This window comes from Coptis chinensis, chromosome 1 (assembly GCF_015680905.1).
Source record: "Coptis chinensis isolate HL-2020 chromosome 1, ASM1568090v1, whole genome shotgun sequence".
Classification (NCBI taxonomy): domain Eukaryota; kingdom Viridiplantae; phylum Streptophyta; class Magnoliopsida; order Ranunculales; family Ranunculaceae; genus Coptis; species Coptis chinensis.
In genome coordinates this window covers 24,807,738-24,825,410 of record NC_141456.1, presented here as the reverse complement: position 1 = coordinate 24,825,410, position 17,673 = coordinate 24,807,738, and the positions used below count along the sequence as shown (strand labels likewise).

At 37.3% G+C, this 17,673-nt stretch overlaps 1 protein-coding gene and 1 long non-coding RNA gene across 2 annotated transcripts; one reads left to right on the top strand and one right to left on the bottom strand.

Moving 5' to 3' along the window:
- Nucleotides 1-4,607: 4,607 nt before the first annotated feature.
- LOC147523103 (uncharacterized) lies at nucleotides 4,608-6,825 on the top strand. The gene is made up of 4 exons (XM_086569558.1): nucleotides 4,608-5,291; nucleotides 5,360-5,510; nucleotides 6,000-6,264; nucleotides 6,483-6,825. The coding sequence occupies exons 1-4, from the start codon at nucleotides 4,608-4,610 to the stop codon at nucleotides 6,823-6,825; spliced, it is 1,443 nt and encodes a 480-aa protein (XP_086425684.1).
- Nucleotides 6,826-8,662: 1,837 nt separating this feature from the next.
- Nucleotides 8,663-9,966, bottom strand: LOC147523102 (uncharacterized). The gene is made up of 2 exons (XR_015195961.1): nucleotides 9,632-9,966; nucleotides 8,663-8,907 (listed from the first exon to the last, which is right to left on the bottom strand). It is a non-coding gene; the product is annotated as an uncharacterized LOC147523102 (long non-coding RNA).
- Nucleotides 9,967-17,673: the final 7,707 nt, after the last annotated feature.

The following is a 17,673-nucleotide window of genomic DNA, read 5'->3' as shown; positions in this document are numbered from 1 at the left end:
TGTTAGAACTAGAGAAACTATGTTGAAAACAAATGTGTGAAATGACAACAGTCCGACTGTCGCACGACATATGTCACGCAACAGTACCAATGGCGCACGTGGTAGACCCTACAATCAAATTTGCGTCCGATATTTGCAACCATCTAGAGTTGGTCAAAATTTGCGTCTAATTTCTTCAAATTTCGCCTTCAAATTTGGAGGTGATATTACCACAACCTAGAGATGCTCTAATGGAGCATAATTATCAACATCTTCCATATTTAGTAACACGAAAAAACAGCCACCATAAGAGCATCATCAACGCACTGCTATTTTTGATTGCCAATGTGACGAGTAGCAATTTTTCTAGCAATTTCGTTCACCAACCCACTGCCAAAGACCTATTTCTATCTCACCAATTGATAAATTCTTGACCAAAATACTCATAAATTTAGCAGTGACTTGCACGGGTCAACTTTAGCCGTCCAGATGGTGGACGGGTCAAGTTTTGCCATCCATAAATTTTGTAATTTTTTTTAATAAAAAATTAAAACGGCTGTAATAAAAAAAATTCATCATCATTTTTTGAATTTTTTGAATGGGTTAAGTTTTGCCATTTCAATATTTTGATTTTTTTTTAGTAAAAAATTAGGGACAGACGGGACAACTATTCCCATTTGAATGTTTTTTTTTAATAAAAAAATTGAAATGCATGGGACAAGTTCTGCCATTCGAAATAGAAACAGAAAATATCAAAAAAATGTGTTGGTACTTGGTACATAAACTCGTTTTAGCAATTTTGACCGAGCTAAAATAATGATGTGCCGCAATTATTTTTAGTAGCGCGTTGATGATGCTCTAATTCTATCCAAACGTAACCTATTTATAGATTGAATTCTCAAATCTTTCTTATTTACCAAACACAAATGATCTTGTAAAAGTACTTTCTATGTACGTAACATAAGAGGCATATTTTGTATTTCAAATTTCACTATTTTTAGTGTCTTTTACTTACCAAAAATAAGAAAAGAATTTCACTATTTTTAGTTTTTCATTTATTTTCTCGGCTTTTTAACCCACAATACAAGAAGGTGCCAAAAAGCCCCATTACGAGTTTTATCATTAGGCCTATGGATGCCCCCCTGCTTCGGCCTAATTTTTCATGGTTTCAGTTGCATTCAAAGTTTCAAACTAAAGGTCTGCTTTATATTATAACTTTTAAGTATATATTAAGTCCACGAATATGTACACCCCAATAAATTCGGCAATACGATATGTAAACCAAGTTTTGAAGAAAGCGTACAAACGGCTATACTGCGGCCAAAAGCAGATCTGAATCTTCTTCCCCCCAAGTTTTGAATTTAAATTAAGAATCTTGTTCTAAAGTGCTCGTCTCCTTCTAGAATCCAAGTGTTTATGTGGATTGGATCTCAGATACATAGTAAGTTTAATTTTAGTTTTCTTTTCCTCCTTGTCTTGACAGCTCTGAGGGTCTAGAGGAGTTTTAAAGTCTTCAAATCCGTTTCTTCCATCCTCTTCATCTATACATCCCCCCTGCTTCCTTCATCCATCGAAACCCCCTCTCTATTTTGATTTACTGTAATAGAGGCAAGTTTGCTGTGGGGAAAGAAATGGAAAAAGAAGTTAGTGTGCCGGTCAGAGGTGAAACATCTAATCCAAGATCCCTGTCTACATAGGCTAAGATTGAACAGCTCCAAGCAGAGATGCAACAACTTTTTTGTTCAAAAGAAAAAAGGGTAGTGAATATAAAGCAAAAAAATCCAGTGGAAGTGGAAGAACACTCGCATTCTTTAGTGAGGAAGCTTATTGGAGATAGAGTGCTGGATGTTCAAGTGGTAGCTGAAGAACTACACCGTTGCTGGCAAACTAGAAAAGGTACAAAAGTGGTTCTTCTGACCAGGGGTTTCTACAAGTTCACATTTGAAGACCTGGAGGAATATAACCATGTAAGAAAAAATGGACCTTGGTTAGTCTAGGGGCTAGTAATAGTGCTAAGGAAATGGGAAGGCACAGAAGATCTGGAAGTGAATCCAGCTTTTGATTTTGTTAATTTTTGGGTGCAGATATATGGGATCCCAGCTGATAGAATGAATGAGGAGAATGTAGAGAAGGTGGGGCAAAGCTTGGGCAAGGTCAAGTATATAGACTTGACTTGCTCGGCTGAATTCAGAGTTCCGGTGGCAAGAGTCAGGGTTAAGTTAGATATAAAGGAGAGATTGAGTAAAGGTATAAAATTGAGAACAGAAGAAGGAGAAGTTTTCCCGGTGACTTTCAAGTATGAAAAGTTAGACATTTTCTACTATTTCTGTGGTAGGATTGGTCATGATGTGAACTTCTGTCTGCAAAAGGAGAAGTATCGAGCTAGTATGCTGAGGTGCGGTGGTTCCCCTCGAGATGTTAAACATTCTTTCTCATTTATGATGAGGGCTACCATTTTCTTTAATGGAGTGGTGAACTCTAATCCTACATCGGTCTCCTTCTCGGGAACACCGCTGAAACCTAGATTTGACTAGATTCTGGCGAGGGATAAATATGCTCAGAGAAGAAGGTTCTGGTATGGGGGGGGGTTCCTTGATACACCCCCTAAGCAGAGGTATGAGACTAAGGATATAGAAGGCAGCCCAGGTGGCTATGAGGGGGCTGGGGATCCCCTTGAGCAAAATAAGTTGAGATTGGATGGGCTGGGGATAGGATCAATAGGGAAGGTGGGTGAGGATTGTCTAGAGGGTAGTAGGTTGGACAAAGGTGGATGCTTGGGTGTGAGGTCTTCTGGGCTGGAGCTAGCTATTGTGGATACTAGTAGAAGGGGTAGGAGTGCTGTGGGTTGGTGTGGGCTTGAGGAAGAGGTCAGAGAAGACAGTCCAGTCCAAGTGGCTTTCCCTCTGGGCCGTAAAGATATGGAGATGGAATGGCAAGATGGGTCGAGCTGCAGAACGATTATCCATTATCAAGCCCGAGAGTACCAAAGGTTAGCAGATGGACCTGGTTTAGATTTTGGTTCCTTGGATCGAGCCTTGGTGGTGTGGGGACCCAAGACTTGTATGGATCTGGGTTTGGGTGTGGAGGCAAAAGAAGGTCAGGAAGGTAATAGCCTTAACCAAGCATCCTTAGCTGTATCTAGAGGGATAAGGGATGTGATGGTCTGGGGCAGTGAGCCTGAGAAGGTAGGCTTTATAGCTCCTGAGGACTCCCTTTTGGGAACAAGAGATATCTGTATGGAAGAGAATCCGAGGCTGCTGGTTTCTCCGAGTTCCAAAGCTCCTTCCCCTCTTCTTGAGATATTAGGTACAGAAGGGTATGGGGCGCCTTTAATCCCCCCAAGGACAGCTCATGCTAGCTTTAGTTTCATAGGTTTGCCTTCGCGTGGGAGGGGGTTTAAAAAGCTGGCGTATCGGGGTCTATATAAGAGGGGAGTTAAAAAAGGTTTTAGGAAGTGGCAAGAAGTTTCTGTGGGTTCCAAAAGGAAGTTGGCGGCTAGTTCTCTATCAGTAGAAGCTATTATGGAGAAAGATGGGAGTAATAGTAGTATTAGGACAGCAGAAAAAAAATTCGAAGAAAGCAAAAAGAGAGGCAGATGAAATACGCGCAAAAGGTTTGGGACATCTGCTGATCCCTGCAGATGTCCCTATTATTTCAGTGTCAAGTGATACTTTGGAGTCCTCAGAGCCTTCTTTCTCCAACCATTCTATGGATTCAAGTGTTCCGTCTGAGGTTTCAGGGGGTGATATTCCAGAAGAAGAGATACCTTCAGATGCGTTCACTGACGAAGAAGAGCCTTATGAGGATTCCGATCAAGAAGCTGTGCTGTTTAACTGTCATGATGAGGTGTCGGTGGGGAATGTGTCGGTAGATTTGTTTCAAGGAAATCAAATAGGGTCTGGCTATGAATCAAAAGATAGTATTTCCCAACCAGTGCCACTGGCTATGGAAGGCTCGTCTAGGAAAGGCAGTGGACAGCTCAAGTCCAAAATAAAAAACAGAGGGAACAGCTCAAAAGACTCAAAGGGGTTGAACAGTGGGTATAGTGGTGATAAGAGTACAAGTGTCAGTGTTGGGTCTGGAAGCAGTGGCGGTCTGTGTGGTCCTCCTCCAAGGTTCGCGGTGGCTGTCCCCAAACAGCCGCCTCGACAGATATGATACACGCCTGGAACTTCTGAGGAATAGGTTCCTCCACGGAAGTTCATAATATAAAGGATCTAGTCCGTCAACACCAACCGGACATTTTATGCTTGTCATAAACAAAAGTTAAGGAGGAAAAGATAAGTAAGTTAGGGAAGGCTCTTAAGTATTATAATTCGTTTTGTGTTCCTGCTGTGGGTCTTCGAGGAGGGCTAGCTATTCTATAGAGGGCTGGAGTTAACCTGGAGGTGCTGGGAGCCACGGCCAACCAAATCTCAGGTAAGCTTATTAATTATCATAGTAAAAATCCATGGTACTTTACTTTTGTTTATGGTGAACCAAATGCTAGTATGAGACATCATTTTTGGAATGATCTGAGAGATTGTGCCCCCCATATACCGGGACCTTGGTTAGTGTTTGGAAACTTTAATGCAATCAAAACTTTGAATGAGAAAATAGGGGGTTAGTCAACCTTTTCAAAATGCATGATGGATTTCAATTCTGTGATTGATGACCTTGGGTTAGTGGACTTAGGCTATAAAGGACCCAAGTTCACATGGAATAATAATAGGAAAATAAAAGACAATATTTTAGAAAGACTTGATCGTGCTATGGCTTCACATGACTGGATGGATTTATTCTCTAATATGCTTGTTAAACATGTGGTTAATGCTACGTCCGATCATTTATCTCTGTTGATTAGTCTTAAAGTATCTGAGGAATATGCTGAAAGACCTTTTCGTTTCTATAACATGTGGTTGAAAGATGAGTCTTGTAAACCTGAGATAGATAAAGCGTGGAACTCTATAACTCATGATTTGCCTGATTGGAATGTGATTCTTAAGTTAAATAAGACCGCCCAAAGTCTAAAGACCTGGAATAAGAAGGTTTTTGGAAACATCTTCTCTAACATCAAACATACTCAAAAAGAGTTAGATAGGGTGCTCCAAAAGCCTTTTAATTCGGTTAATCATGAAAGAGCTAAGACGTTAAAAAAGGAGCTCTTTGATTGGTATGAGAAAGAAGAGGTGTTTTGGAAACAGAAATCCAGTCAACACTGGATTAAAGAAGATGGTAGGAATACTAAGTTCTTTCATCTGTCTACGGTGTATCGCAGAAGGAAAAATAACATTGATAAGATTAAAGATGAGATAATGGTGTATGGCAAGAAGGTAGGAATAATGTAGGAGTAGCGGTGAATGCTTATTTTGATAATATTTTTGATTCTGTACATCCTCAGAAAAATGAGCTTATTCTTGATTTATTTAAGCCTTGCATTACGGATAGGGAGAATCAGCAGATTCTTACTGCTTGTCCATCTGATGACGATATTTGGCATGTTGTTAAAAAGCTCGGGTCTCTAAAATCACCTGGACTTGATGGGTTCCAAGGTATCTTTTATCAACAATGTTGGGATGTGGTAGGTAAGAGTATTATAGATTGTGTTATGGATTTCTTCATTAATGGTAAGATGAACCCTAGATTAAATGATACCTTTCTCACCCTCATCCCTAAGATTTCTAATCCGGACCATGTATCTAAGTTTAGACCTATTAGTTTATGCAATTTTAGTTATAAGATTATTGCTAAGATTCTGGCTATTAGGCTTAAGGCTCACATTAATAAGATTGTCTCCCCGTTTCAAGGGGCCTTTATAAAAGGGAGAAGCATAGGGGATAATATTGGTTTGGCTTGTGAGATTTTTAACACTATGAAAAAGATGAAAAAGAAAAAAGGGTTTGTTGCTCTTAAGATGGATATGTCTAAAACATATGATAGGGTGGAATAGTCCTTTATAGATAATATTTTTCACAAACTAGGTTTTAATAAAAAATGGAGATTGCTTATCTCTGAATGCTTATCTACGGTCTCTTTTAAAGTTCTTCTTAATGGTGCCCCTCTTGAGTCTATTACTCCTAGTCGAGGCCTCAGACAGGGAGACCCTCTCTCCCCATATTTGTTTATTCTTGTTTCTGAGGCCTTATCAAGGATGATAGCTTATGCAGAACAGTCTAAGGAAATTCATGTCATAAAGATTAGAAGGGATGCACCGGCTATTACTCATTTACTTTATGTAGATGATTTGATTTTGTTTACTAAAGCGGATTTAGTTGAGAGTGGTAAGCTCAAAAATATCTTAGATGAGTACTGCAATATCTCTAGTCAGATGATAAATTATGATAAATCTAGTATTTTTTGCAGTAAGAATATGCATAAAAAACATAAAAACATTTTAAAAAGGTTTTGGAAAATGAGGTTTTTTTACTATCGGGATAAATACCTAGGAGTTCCTATAATTGTTTCTAGAAAGAAGAGTGAGGATTTTGATTATTTGGTGGATAAAGTTCATGGTAAAATTAAAGGGTGGAGGGCAAAAGTTCTGTCACTCGCTGGCAGAACAACTCTGATACAATTTGTGGTCCAAGATACCCCTTTGCTATGTCTACTTATCTTCTCCCAAGTTCCACTTGTGAGAAGATAGATAAGGCATGCAGGACTTTCTGGTGGCACGGTACAGAAGATAGTAAAAGCATCCATACCATTGGGTGGGATAGCATATGCAAACCTAAAGCTAGTGGTGGCTTAGGCTTGAGAAAAGCAAAAGATATGAATCAAGCCATGCTAGCTAAGCTTTCTTGGAAAGCTCTCACTGACAAAAAATTGATATGGGCTAGAACCTTCAGGGCCATATATGGTAAGAGCTAGTTTGATGTTAAACAGAATTCCCCTCCAGACGCCTCTTGGTTTTGGAAAAGGGTACACAGAGTGGGGAAAATAGTCCTGGAGGGATGTATCTAGAGCATTGGTAAGGGTAAGGATGTGTTGGTTATGAGCCAGCCTTGGCTCAGTATTAACAAACATCCTATCCTTATTAATGACCTGATGCCTTTGCGACAAGACCTTCAAAACCTCAAGGTAAAGGATCTTATGTTGACTGATGGTAGTGGATGGGATGAAAATAGGATTGATCACCTATTTCCATCTACTATTGGAAAGATTATTAAGCAGGTCATGATTAGACCCCTCGTGGCAGGGGAAGATACTATTCGATGGATGGATACCATAAATGGCAGTCTGTCTGTTAAAACAGCCTATCACAGAATGGCAGGGAATGGGGACATGGAGCAATCATCGACTTTTAATACAAACACTGTTAAAGCTATTTGGAAAGCTCCGGTATCAGCCAATATTATTCTCTTCTTGTGGAAGCTGTACATGGGTATCCTCCCTACGGGAGACTTGCTTAGGAACAAAGGGATCAAAGGAGAGTTCTCCTGTCCCTTGTGTTGGCTGGAGCTAGAGGACCCTTTACATATTTTCTTTAAGTGTGAGTGGTCCAAGTTTGTCTGGTTCGCCTCAAACTTGGGGGGCAACCTAGACGAAATGGGACACTACACGATAAGAGATTGGGTTGATCTTTTCCTATAGTGGATTAATGGTACGGATCCGGGTTTTGCTGAAAAAGGTATTCTGGCTATCATAATGCTTCAAGGCATATGAGAGGCTAGGAACAAGGCAAAGTTTGAAAGCTTAGTAGCAAGTAGAGAAGGCTTGCTCAGAAGAACAGCAACCCACTGGTGGAGATGCCTAGAAGCCTTTGGAGAATCACAGGGAGTAGGGAAAAACAGTTCCCATATAAGACAAAATAGGATGAATAATAGTTGTCCTTATAAAGAGTCCTTTCCAATAATTGAACTAGATACTATACTAATAAGGTGTGATGCTGCTTTTGATAGGGGGACAGGAGATGGGGCAGCTGGAGTTCTGGCTTGGGATAATGAAGGTACTCTCATAGGAGCACTACAAGAAGGTTCAAAGCGGCAGATGGAGGAGGCAGAGATGGTGGCCTTGGAGGTGGCAAATGGCTAGCTCAGCAAGACGAGAGAACTCCATTTTGTTTGAGGGAGATAGTCTATTAGCTATTCAAAATGTAGTATCCCCTTGGAGAATAACTCTCATAACCGGAAATTAGAACCTGTTAAGTTGTTAATTGAGGATCCGTGTAGACCTCTTAAGTTTTTGTAAATATGGTCGATCAACAGAGGTATAATGGCGAGGCATCTAACCGGCACATTGGGCTTTCCATGGTCGTTATAAGTCTACCGCCAAAATACCTCTTGGGACGAGAGCATTGTACCTTTGATGTTCTAAATATGATCCGTTGTTAGCGAAGTCAAAGGGGATTTCGAATTCTCGAATTCGGTAAATCCAAAACCGAAATCCAAGAAATTTCGACCCTATAGAATTCGAATTTCAATTCTTTCGGAATTTCAATTATTTCGACACTATATTTAAAATTTCGATTTTTTGAAAAACCGAAATTCCGAGCGGAATTCCGGAGTTTCGTTCGGAATCACGAACTATGGTTGTTAGCGAAAAAAACAAAAAATGTACACCCAAATCCAACGAGATCAATGGTTGAGCTGTTGGAGAACATATGCACAAAAATTGCATAAATCAAATTGATGCAATGTCCTTATAATGGATTGGATGGACACAGTAAATACAAAATAGGTGAAAGGAAAGGAAAACCAAAACTCGATTTCAAAAGGAATGGCACTTTATTAATGTCTCAATGACTACATGAGAGAGGCTTTATAGAGATAGGTGATCAACAATTGTACTGGCAGGTGCAAACCCTGGTAAGATCTGGCTTGGCATCAACTTCACAGTATCCTTCACCTTGATGTTGCTGTTGACATTGTTGCCTACAAATGACTTCACTGTTACAACCTCCCAAGGTAGCATAGCAAGTTGCTGCGTTTACCTTGAGTGTTATCTTTTCAACTGCAAAAAGCACGCTCAATGTAAATAATAATTAAGATAAGCACAAAAAATATATTATAGTCTAAAACTTATCTAAAAGATTGTGCGTCGGCCCATTATTGGTTAACCTATCTACAGCAGTAGCACCATCATAGTTTTCTAATAGCGCATGATAATCCTCTGAATGACATTTGGTCAAATGTCGAAAAAACAGCTAGTTAATTGAAAAGAAACAAACTGCTGATATTTTGGGAGCCCTTAAAACCTCCAAGTTATAGCGATTTCCATGCTCAAGCTGCATCTAATAACTTTTTCCGACCAATTTTCAATAGGAAAAGCCGAAAAGGCTGAACCGGTGAAGTACCATAATTCAAATTAGGCCCAAGTACATTTGCCAAACCAGTCATATGGTGTCGATCGTATGGTTTCCTTTTCTTTACCGTTGTCGTAAGCCACTTGGTCCTCTAGAAATATCACCACTTCACATGGTTGTTGGTTTGTATATCTAAACTCGTTTAGTAATTAAATTCCTTTTCATGGATTAGAAGTAGCAACATTATTCGAAATTGATGCTTCCAAAAGAAATTTATCAGGACGACCTTATCTTACCATATGATCTTAACAGTTTTTGTGAGCACAATTGGACAAACTTGACCTACATTCGGATCCTCAGATCCTCAAAAAAATTCTAATGAAATGAATATAAACCGAAGATAAAATAGCACAGAGGGAGACAGTAACTAACCTGAGACCAAAGCCAGGAGAGCAAAAAGAATGTAAACGATTGGAAGGTACTTCGCCATCTTGATCAACAAATGCAGATAAAACTTGAGAGCCAATAACACAAATCAAAACCAGACAAACACCTATTTATAGTGACTCCTTTAGAAGTGGCACAAAATATTAATAAATGAGCAATATCCTATGGAAATTTAGTCTAAACAAATTTGGTGTTTGCCTACTCTTGTTTCACCTCGTATTGCCAAATGTACCTTTTTGGAGAAAGAAGATTATATTTTGATATCTCACAATCTCATTAGATTAAGAAATTACTAATTTTGCCTCATGCAGCATTGCAGCAACAGTATAATCACAAACCCACGGCCATAGCAAAATTGAGAGAGCCCCTTGCAACTAATCTAAATAGTGGGCCTCCGGCCCAGCACATTGTATGGGCGTATTGCTTGCCTTTTTTAAGGCTTTAGGAACGAGGTTTTTCAGCCGTTACTAAAAGGTTTGTCCTCGTGTTCTCTGACAATATATTGGTGTATAACCCTAGTCTGGAGTTACATCAAGAGCATTTAAAAGAGACCCTAGCAACTTTGAGAAAACACACTCTCTATGCTAAACTCTCTAAGTGTTCCATTGGGCAGACTCAACTCGAATATTTGGGACATTTGATCACACCTGAAGGGGTAGCGGCAGATCCTTGTAAGTTGTAAGATTGAAAGCTGGTGAATTGGCCCTAAATGCTGCAAATGGGCTACTTATACCAGAGCTACAACTTTTATACCAAGTTACCCTCACAAAAGCTTCATCATTCGGCGAGGCCACCACACCATCCTTCGAAGATTACAACCTTGTTTGCATTTTTTGAGTATTAAGAGTTTTTCTTAGTATAGAGAAGGGCGTTGTGCAATTCAATTCCCCCGCTCTCCCAAGCTTCATATGATCGGTATATTACTTACCAGACTGTAAAATTATTTTTGGAACACCTAATTTTGCACATGTTGGGAATTGGAGTATCAGACCACTTTTGAATGCTCCTGATTTGGTTCTTCTTTTCGAAATTAATCTATTACGTCTATTACGTCGTGGTAATTCATTCTTAGATATATATTATAGCTATACCTTTTTGGCTCTATTTTTCAAGACTTCACATAATCTCTAAGTTTTTTGTAAACTCTAATACTAATTAGGTACAAAAAGAAATTCGAAATCCTTAGATATATATTATAGTTATACCCTCACCAATCTATTTTTTGGAGCACTCATAGAGACTATAGTTTTTTCTAAACTCTATTACTAATTACGAAAAAGTATGATATAAATAAAGAAACAATCTCATCTAGAGTTTCACAAAGTCTCCAAAACTGAGACAAAAAACTAAATTGTTAAAAATAATAGTTTCAACCAAAAACGATTTTCCTAAATTACGCCACAAATAATGGTTTCCACACTAATCTCAGATGAAGTTTAACGTAACAAATTTTTTTTCTATAAAATGACAATGAAACTAAGAAAGAACAAAGAAAAAAAATGAATTGAGTTGCTTAAACATTCACTTTATGCATTTGTTAACCACACATGTGACTAGGAAAAAAGGAAAAAAAATCAACTAATCATAAAATAAGTAGCAGTGTACACCCAAAACGTATGCATTATATATATGGCCCTAACAAATAAAGTTGGATCAATTTGATGTGTCATCCACTGTGGGATTTAGACATTTAGTCAAAGTTAAGGATTTCAAAAACCACAATTATGACATATTCCAATTAAATTTTTGAATTTTATAATTTCCAATTTTAGCGGAATAACAAGATTCAGTTAAAGCGGACGTTGGCTTAAATAAATTATATAACTATGGATTTAGTTAAAATGGACGTTGGGCATAAATAAATTATATACCAACCCAAAACAAGTTACATGTGGAAAATTAAATTATATAAAAAATAACATCACAAAATATATAATAGAAAATGAAAAAAAAAAAAAAAAAAAAAAAACGGCAAACCAATAATGACAAATATTTTAAAATATATATAATACTGCATAAAACTTAACATCAAAGAACAATTAACTGAAAACTGAAAATTAGATGCAAATGCATCGAACTAACCTCAAATAATATTTAATGGGAAATCGGAAATTGGATCCACATGCAAGCATTAAACTAACCTTAAAAAGCAATTAATGGACAATCGGAATATGGATACAACTGCATTAAACTACCCTAAAAGAATAATTAACAAGAAATCAAAAGTTGGATGCAAATACATCAAGCTAACATCAAAAAATAATTGTTAGGAAATCAGAAACTGGATGCAAATACATTGAACTAACCCTCAAAGATCAAATTAATGGGAAATCAGAAAATAGATGCAATTGTATTGAACTAACCTAAAAAAAATTAATTATAAATTGGAAACATGATGTAAATACGTGGAACTAATCTTAAAAAGTAACTAACGGGAAATCGGAAACCAGATGCAACTACACGGAACTAATCTCAAAAAATAAATTGGATACAAATGCATTGAACTAACATCAAGAAATAATTAATAGAAAATCGAAAACTGAATGCAAATTCATTGAACTAACCTCAAACAATAATTAACGGGAAATGAGAAACTAGATGCAAATACAACCTTATCGAATAATAAACGAGAAATCAGAAACTGAATGCAAATGTATTAAACTAATCTCAAATAATAATTAATGGAAAATCAAAAATTGGATGCAAATGCATTAAACTGATCTCGAAGAACAATTAACAGAAAATTAGAAATTTAATGCAAATGCATTGAACTAACTGCAAAGAATAATTAACAAGAAGAGAGGGGTTCTAGGGACATATATTAGAAAAACACGTAAACAAACTCAAAATCGTTAGGACATTTATAAGTTTTAGAGTAGGCTAATCTTTTTTTGTAAATATGATCTCCAAACTATTCTAAACATTGTCACAAATAATCAAAAAAATTAAAAATTTCTAAACTTACCAAATATAGTATCAAAATTGGTGAAAATGAACGGTCCACAATTAACCAACTTTTTTAATTTGTTGACGACATTGGATGGGGTTACAAGTTTCGGATTTGAATAATTTTTTGTGATAATGTTTTAAGTAGTTGGAAGATCATATGTACTAAAAATTAGCCAAATCTAAAACTTAGAAATGTTTTAAAAATCATTAGTTTGTTTACGTGTTTTTCTAATATATGTTTGTTTAGGTATGGATCTTTACCTACAAATTGAGATTGATATTAGATGGAAATGGCTGTGCTCTTCCTTTGGAGAAGAGTTGCCTACATATCAGGTTTTCTTAGCTCAACCTAAATCAAGCCTTACGTAGTTCATCTTCAGTGGTTGAGTTGGAGATGGAGAGAATGTGAGCCTCCTCTCCTTCCTCCTTCCCTTGTGATTTATCCCCTATGGCCTTTGGTTCATCCCATTTAATGTGGGACTTGAATGAGCTTAAATGGAGGAGAAACGAGTGCATGGCTGCTGTTACAAAATTGTTGTAATGACTGTCTTTCCTCCTCCGAGCGTTACGAGACCTGGCTGAGTGACCTGATATGAACAACCTAGTTGAGTGACCTGGTATGAACAACCTGGCTAAGTGACCTAATATGAATGACATGGCTGAGCGACCTGGTATGAACGACTTGGATAAGCGACCTGATATGAATGACCTGGCTGAGCGACCTGGTATGAACGACCTAGCTGAGCGACCTGATATGAGCGACCTGTCAAGTCTTAGTATAGTTATGTGATGAGTTGTGCTAGACACGTGTATAATATACATTGGTTGTGTATATTAGTCATTCACAATGTCCCTAGAACCCTTCCCTAACAAGAAATCGGAAATTGGATGCAATTGCATTGAACTAAACTCAAAAAATAAATAACAGAAAATCAAAAACTGGATTCAAATGCATTGAACTAATCTCAAAATATAGTTGTGTTATATGTTGTGAGAATGTCTTGATAAGTATAGTTTTGCATTTAAAATGATGTTTATCTTATCTTTTTTTGTATGATTGAATTGGGAACACCTTGCTATTTAAGTAGCTTCAATATGAACTTCGTCTTATTCAACAATCTCACAAAACTTCAATCAAATCTAGCATTAAACCACAAAATGAAGTTGAAGGGTTTTATCAATGGTGAGTTATTATTTTTTTAATGGAGAGTACGTGGGGTTTTCATGTTATAAGATATTTGGATGAGTGATCAATATAATATTTGTATATAATAATTATGCATATATAGTTGCATATATTTTTCAGAATAATTAATATGATAGGACCTGTTCATAGATAATTAATCTTTGAAGATCCCACATAGTGAGTCAGGTATAATTTAAAGAATAATTAACGAGAAATCGGGAACTGGATAATCTTTGATGGGGTTCATCCTAAATTGTTTAGAGTTTGAATGAGGGAGATATGAAGAAGAAAGGTAGACTCTTAAATATTAGAATGGTTCTAAGCTAATGAACTTGAAAGCTTTGATTGTTGATTGAAATAACTTGATCGAAAACATGAAAGGAAGATTAATTAAAACATTAACATGGAACAACAAACAAGATTGAAAAACAAATAACAAATAACAAGTTGATTGAAATAAAGAAAATGAAATAACAAGTTGATTGAAATAAAATAAAATAACAAGAAATTAAAAACATGAATTGAAAAAGACAATGGATGAGTTCTCTCTCATTTGCTTTTTGATTATATACCCCTATTTTTGCCTTTTACAGATTTACCCTAATCCATTCTAAAATAGACACCTCATCACCATTTCACTTTTGCTTTTGCTTTTTGGTACCTTTTTTACCAAGATAGGTTTAGGGATAAGTCTTCATAATTTGAAATAAGGGCATCCATCTTTGGTCTTATGAATTGAGAACTTTGACCGTTGACTTTGACTTTTTTAGCACTTTTCCATAGCAGTTACTGGTCTTCATAATAAGCGTGATTAATGCTCTTTTTGGTGCTAAGACACAGCATTTATGATAAGTGGTCTGAAATATTCCTTAATCTGAAAAAGATAGTAAAAGCTATAAGTTGCCTTTTCGTTAAGCGTAAGAGGGACTGTAATGTAGCAAAATATGGATAATAAAATGCACATTTGGGAGCTGATCACCACCCCCAAATAGCATCTTGCTTATCCTCAAGCAAGGATGAGAGAAAAAAACTAAGATCACAAATAAGTGATTTATTATACGTTATACTAATCTCATTTCGCAGAATGCGATTGTACTAACCATATGCGACAAGGCCTTAAACCACTAGGAATTCCCTAGTGGATAAGCTTTAAGCCTCGTGAGAGTTTTCTAGTGAAGGTACTCACAAACTTCTTCTATTTAGTACAAAGGGTCTTGTTTCCTTATTTATTCTCAAAAGTTCATACATCTCATTAGCGATGAATAAGAACAAGATCCTTTGAACTCAGAATAACATATATACAGTAATTTAATCATCTAAAGATAAATGTACAAAATATGAGCAGTGATATGCAAAAGCAGAGTTGTTTCCGAGGCTTTTGGAGAGCTTCCTTTAGGTGGGTTTCCACATGGGTGTGATGCAATCACAACTCTCTGATTGATTCACTCAAAGTTCATTCTCTCAAGTGCAGCAGGCACTTATATTCCTTGCATACTGATAAGAGCCCAAAACTGTAGTTTTAACCCTTTAACAGTTATACTTTTGGACCAATTATGTGAGTAATAATTAAGAGTTAACACTGATTACGTGTTTTTATGCATTTCAGGCTTCAAAGTCCATTATGTGCAGAAATGTGCCACTTTAGTGAGATAAAGGAGAAAAGGTCGGTTACTAAGGAGTTCCGTGATTAAAGGCCAAGATTCAAGAAGATAAAGCCTTCCTAAAGCCCGGTCAAAACCTGAAAAGTCGACACGGGTTGAAACAGCACACAAGTCAGCAGAACTTCCGAAAGCCGTATCTTTGGACTCAGACCTCGGAATTGGGCCTACCTTATGTCAAAACGACCGACTCGGAAAGAGCTTTCCAATGGTCTAAGCCTTGACCCAATCAGAGGAGCAGAAGTGGATGAAAAGTCTGTGGAAGCCAACTGCAGCTGAAGAGGCCTTTTTGGACTAAAAGAATTGGGTTTTGGGCCTGATTCTCTGGCCCAAAACATGGCTCCAAGCCCATGCACGATTTTTGGATCTGAAAGTATAAAAACAAAAGTTTAGCTCTTTGTTAAAGGTAGCTAGTTAGACCTAAAATAATATAGATAATTCTAGATCTGTTTTCATTAATTAAATTAAGCTTTAGTTCCATTTTCAATTCTTGTTTTAGATTAAGTCTTTGAATCATTGTTCTTGATTGATTAGATAAATAAAATAGTTGTTTTCTCAATTTCGAATTGTGTTATTTCAATTTATAGAAGGTCGTGATTCGCCATGAGAATGGGTGGACGACCTCACATGCTAGTTAGTGCTCGGTAGAAATGCCATGAACACTAGGGATTAGAACTCGAATTTCTTGCCGTAAGAACGTAATAATCGAGATACAAGAATCTATGTTAGGCTATTAAGTTGGATTCGAGATGGATTCAATTCCCCTCTAATCCTTTATCTAGATTCAAGCACAATCATATTTCCATAGCATTCGTAGTTAAAATCAAGTAATCAAATTCAGTAAGTATCGTAGCATATCACCTTCGTAAAGCTCTCATTGACTTAAGACCGACTAATTAGATTAGAAAACATTCCATGCTAGAGCACTAGGAGTGGAACGAACTTCCTACTCCACTATATCTCATAGGATTGAGAGTAGAGAAACTTTGATAAATATAAGCATCATAAGATTAGTTTAGTTTACTTACGTTTTGAGTTCATCGTTCATTTCGTAGGTAGACTATTAATTTTATCCTTTTATCAAATGGCGCCACTGCCATCTTAGTTGCACTTTAGCATTGTTTTCATAGTAGAATTAGTCATTGTTAAGTCCCATTAAACCCACCCACCCTTTGTTTGATTCATACCGTAGTTATTCGCTTTTGGCGTTGAAAAAATTCGAAAAAAATTACACGGAAATAGCGATCGCGCTTATAAGGAGGCGGCTGCTATATAGTCACGGACTTTGAGCGACCATACCACTTATCTGAACTTCTTCGACCAGCCCTCTTACCACCAACCGACCACTCGTCGGACTAGGAGCTAGCGACAGCGCTTCTCTCGAAAAGCTGCCTAAGCAAAATTTTGCGGATTTCTACAGTTTGTTTTTCAAACTTCGATTTTTAAGTTTTTCGTGTTCTAACTTGTTATTTACATCAACACGCCAGTAAACAAGACGCTATTCATAAAGCGAAGCAAGGACGCTTTCAGGTATTCCTTTCTTCCATACCTCGATCTCCGGTTAGAGGTTCATACTAATATATCAAGATTGTTTGGGTTGTTTTCGTGTTTAGACTTAGACTTGCATGAGATTAAGGTCCGGCTGGGAGAAAAAACACGAACGTAAATAACCGTCCAACAAACAAACATATCGAGTATACCAATCATAACACCTCTAACTACTATTCCACCAACCATACGACATAATAGGTGAAGAAAGAGAGACTCTCTCTCCGACTTCTACAAAGCTTTGAGCGATAGCCCTAAATCTTGCATCGTTCTAGCGGACCGGTGGGATTTTTTCGAATCCCCAAACATATTTAATTTGTTACCCGTTTTCCATGGTTTAGGCCATGAAAAACCTTACCAACACATGCGTAGGATTGAACAAGTCCTTACAACATTCCATCATCCTACGGTTGGTGCAACAAATTAAACCGAGGGTATTTCCTTCACCTTAGCCGATAAAGGCGTCTTGTTAAGCGCCCAAAGCGCTTAACTCAGGAGTCGTGGGCTAAACTTGTTCAGCTATTTATGGAACATTTTACCCACCCCTAAAGACGGATGAAATGCTTTCCAAGATTTATTTCTTCCGGGCGTAACCCCTCATGAATCATTTTCTCGAGGCTTGGAATCGCTTCACCGATCCGCTAATAGAGTGTCCACACCATAACCTAGCAAAAGACACGTTAGTT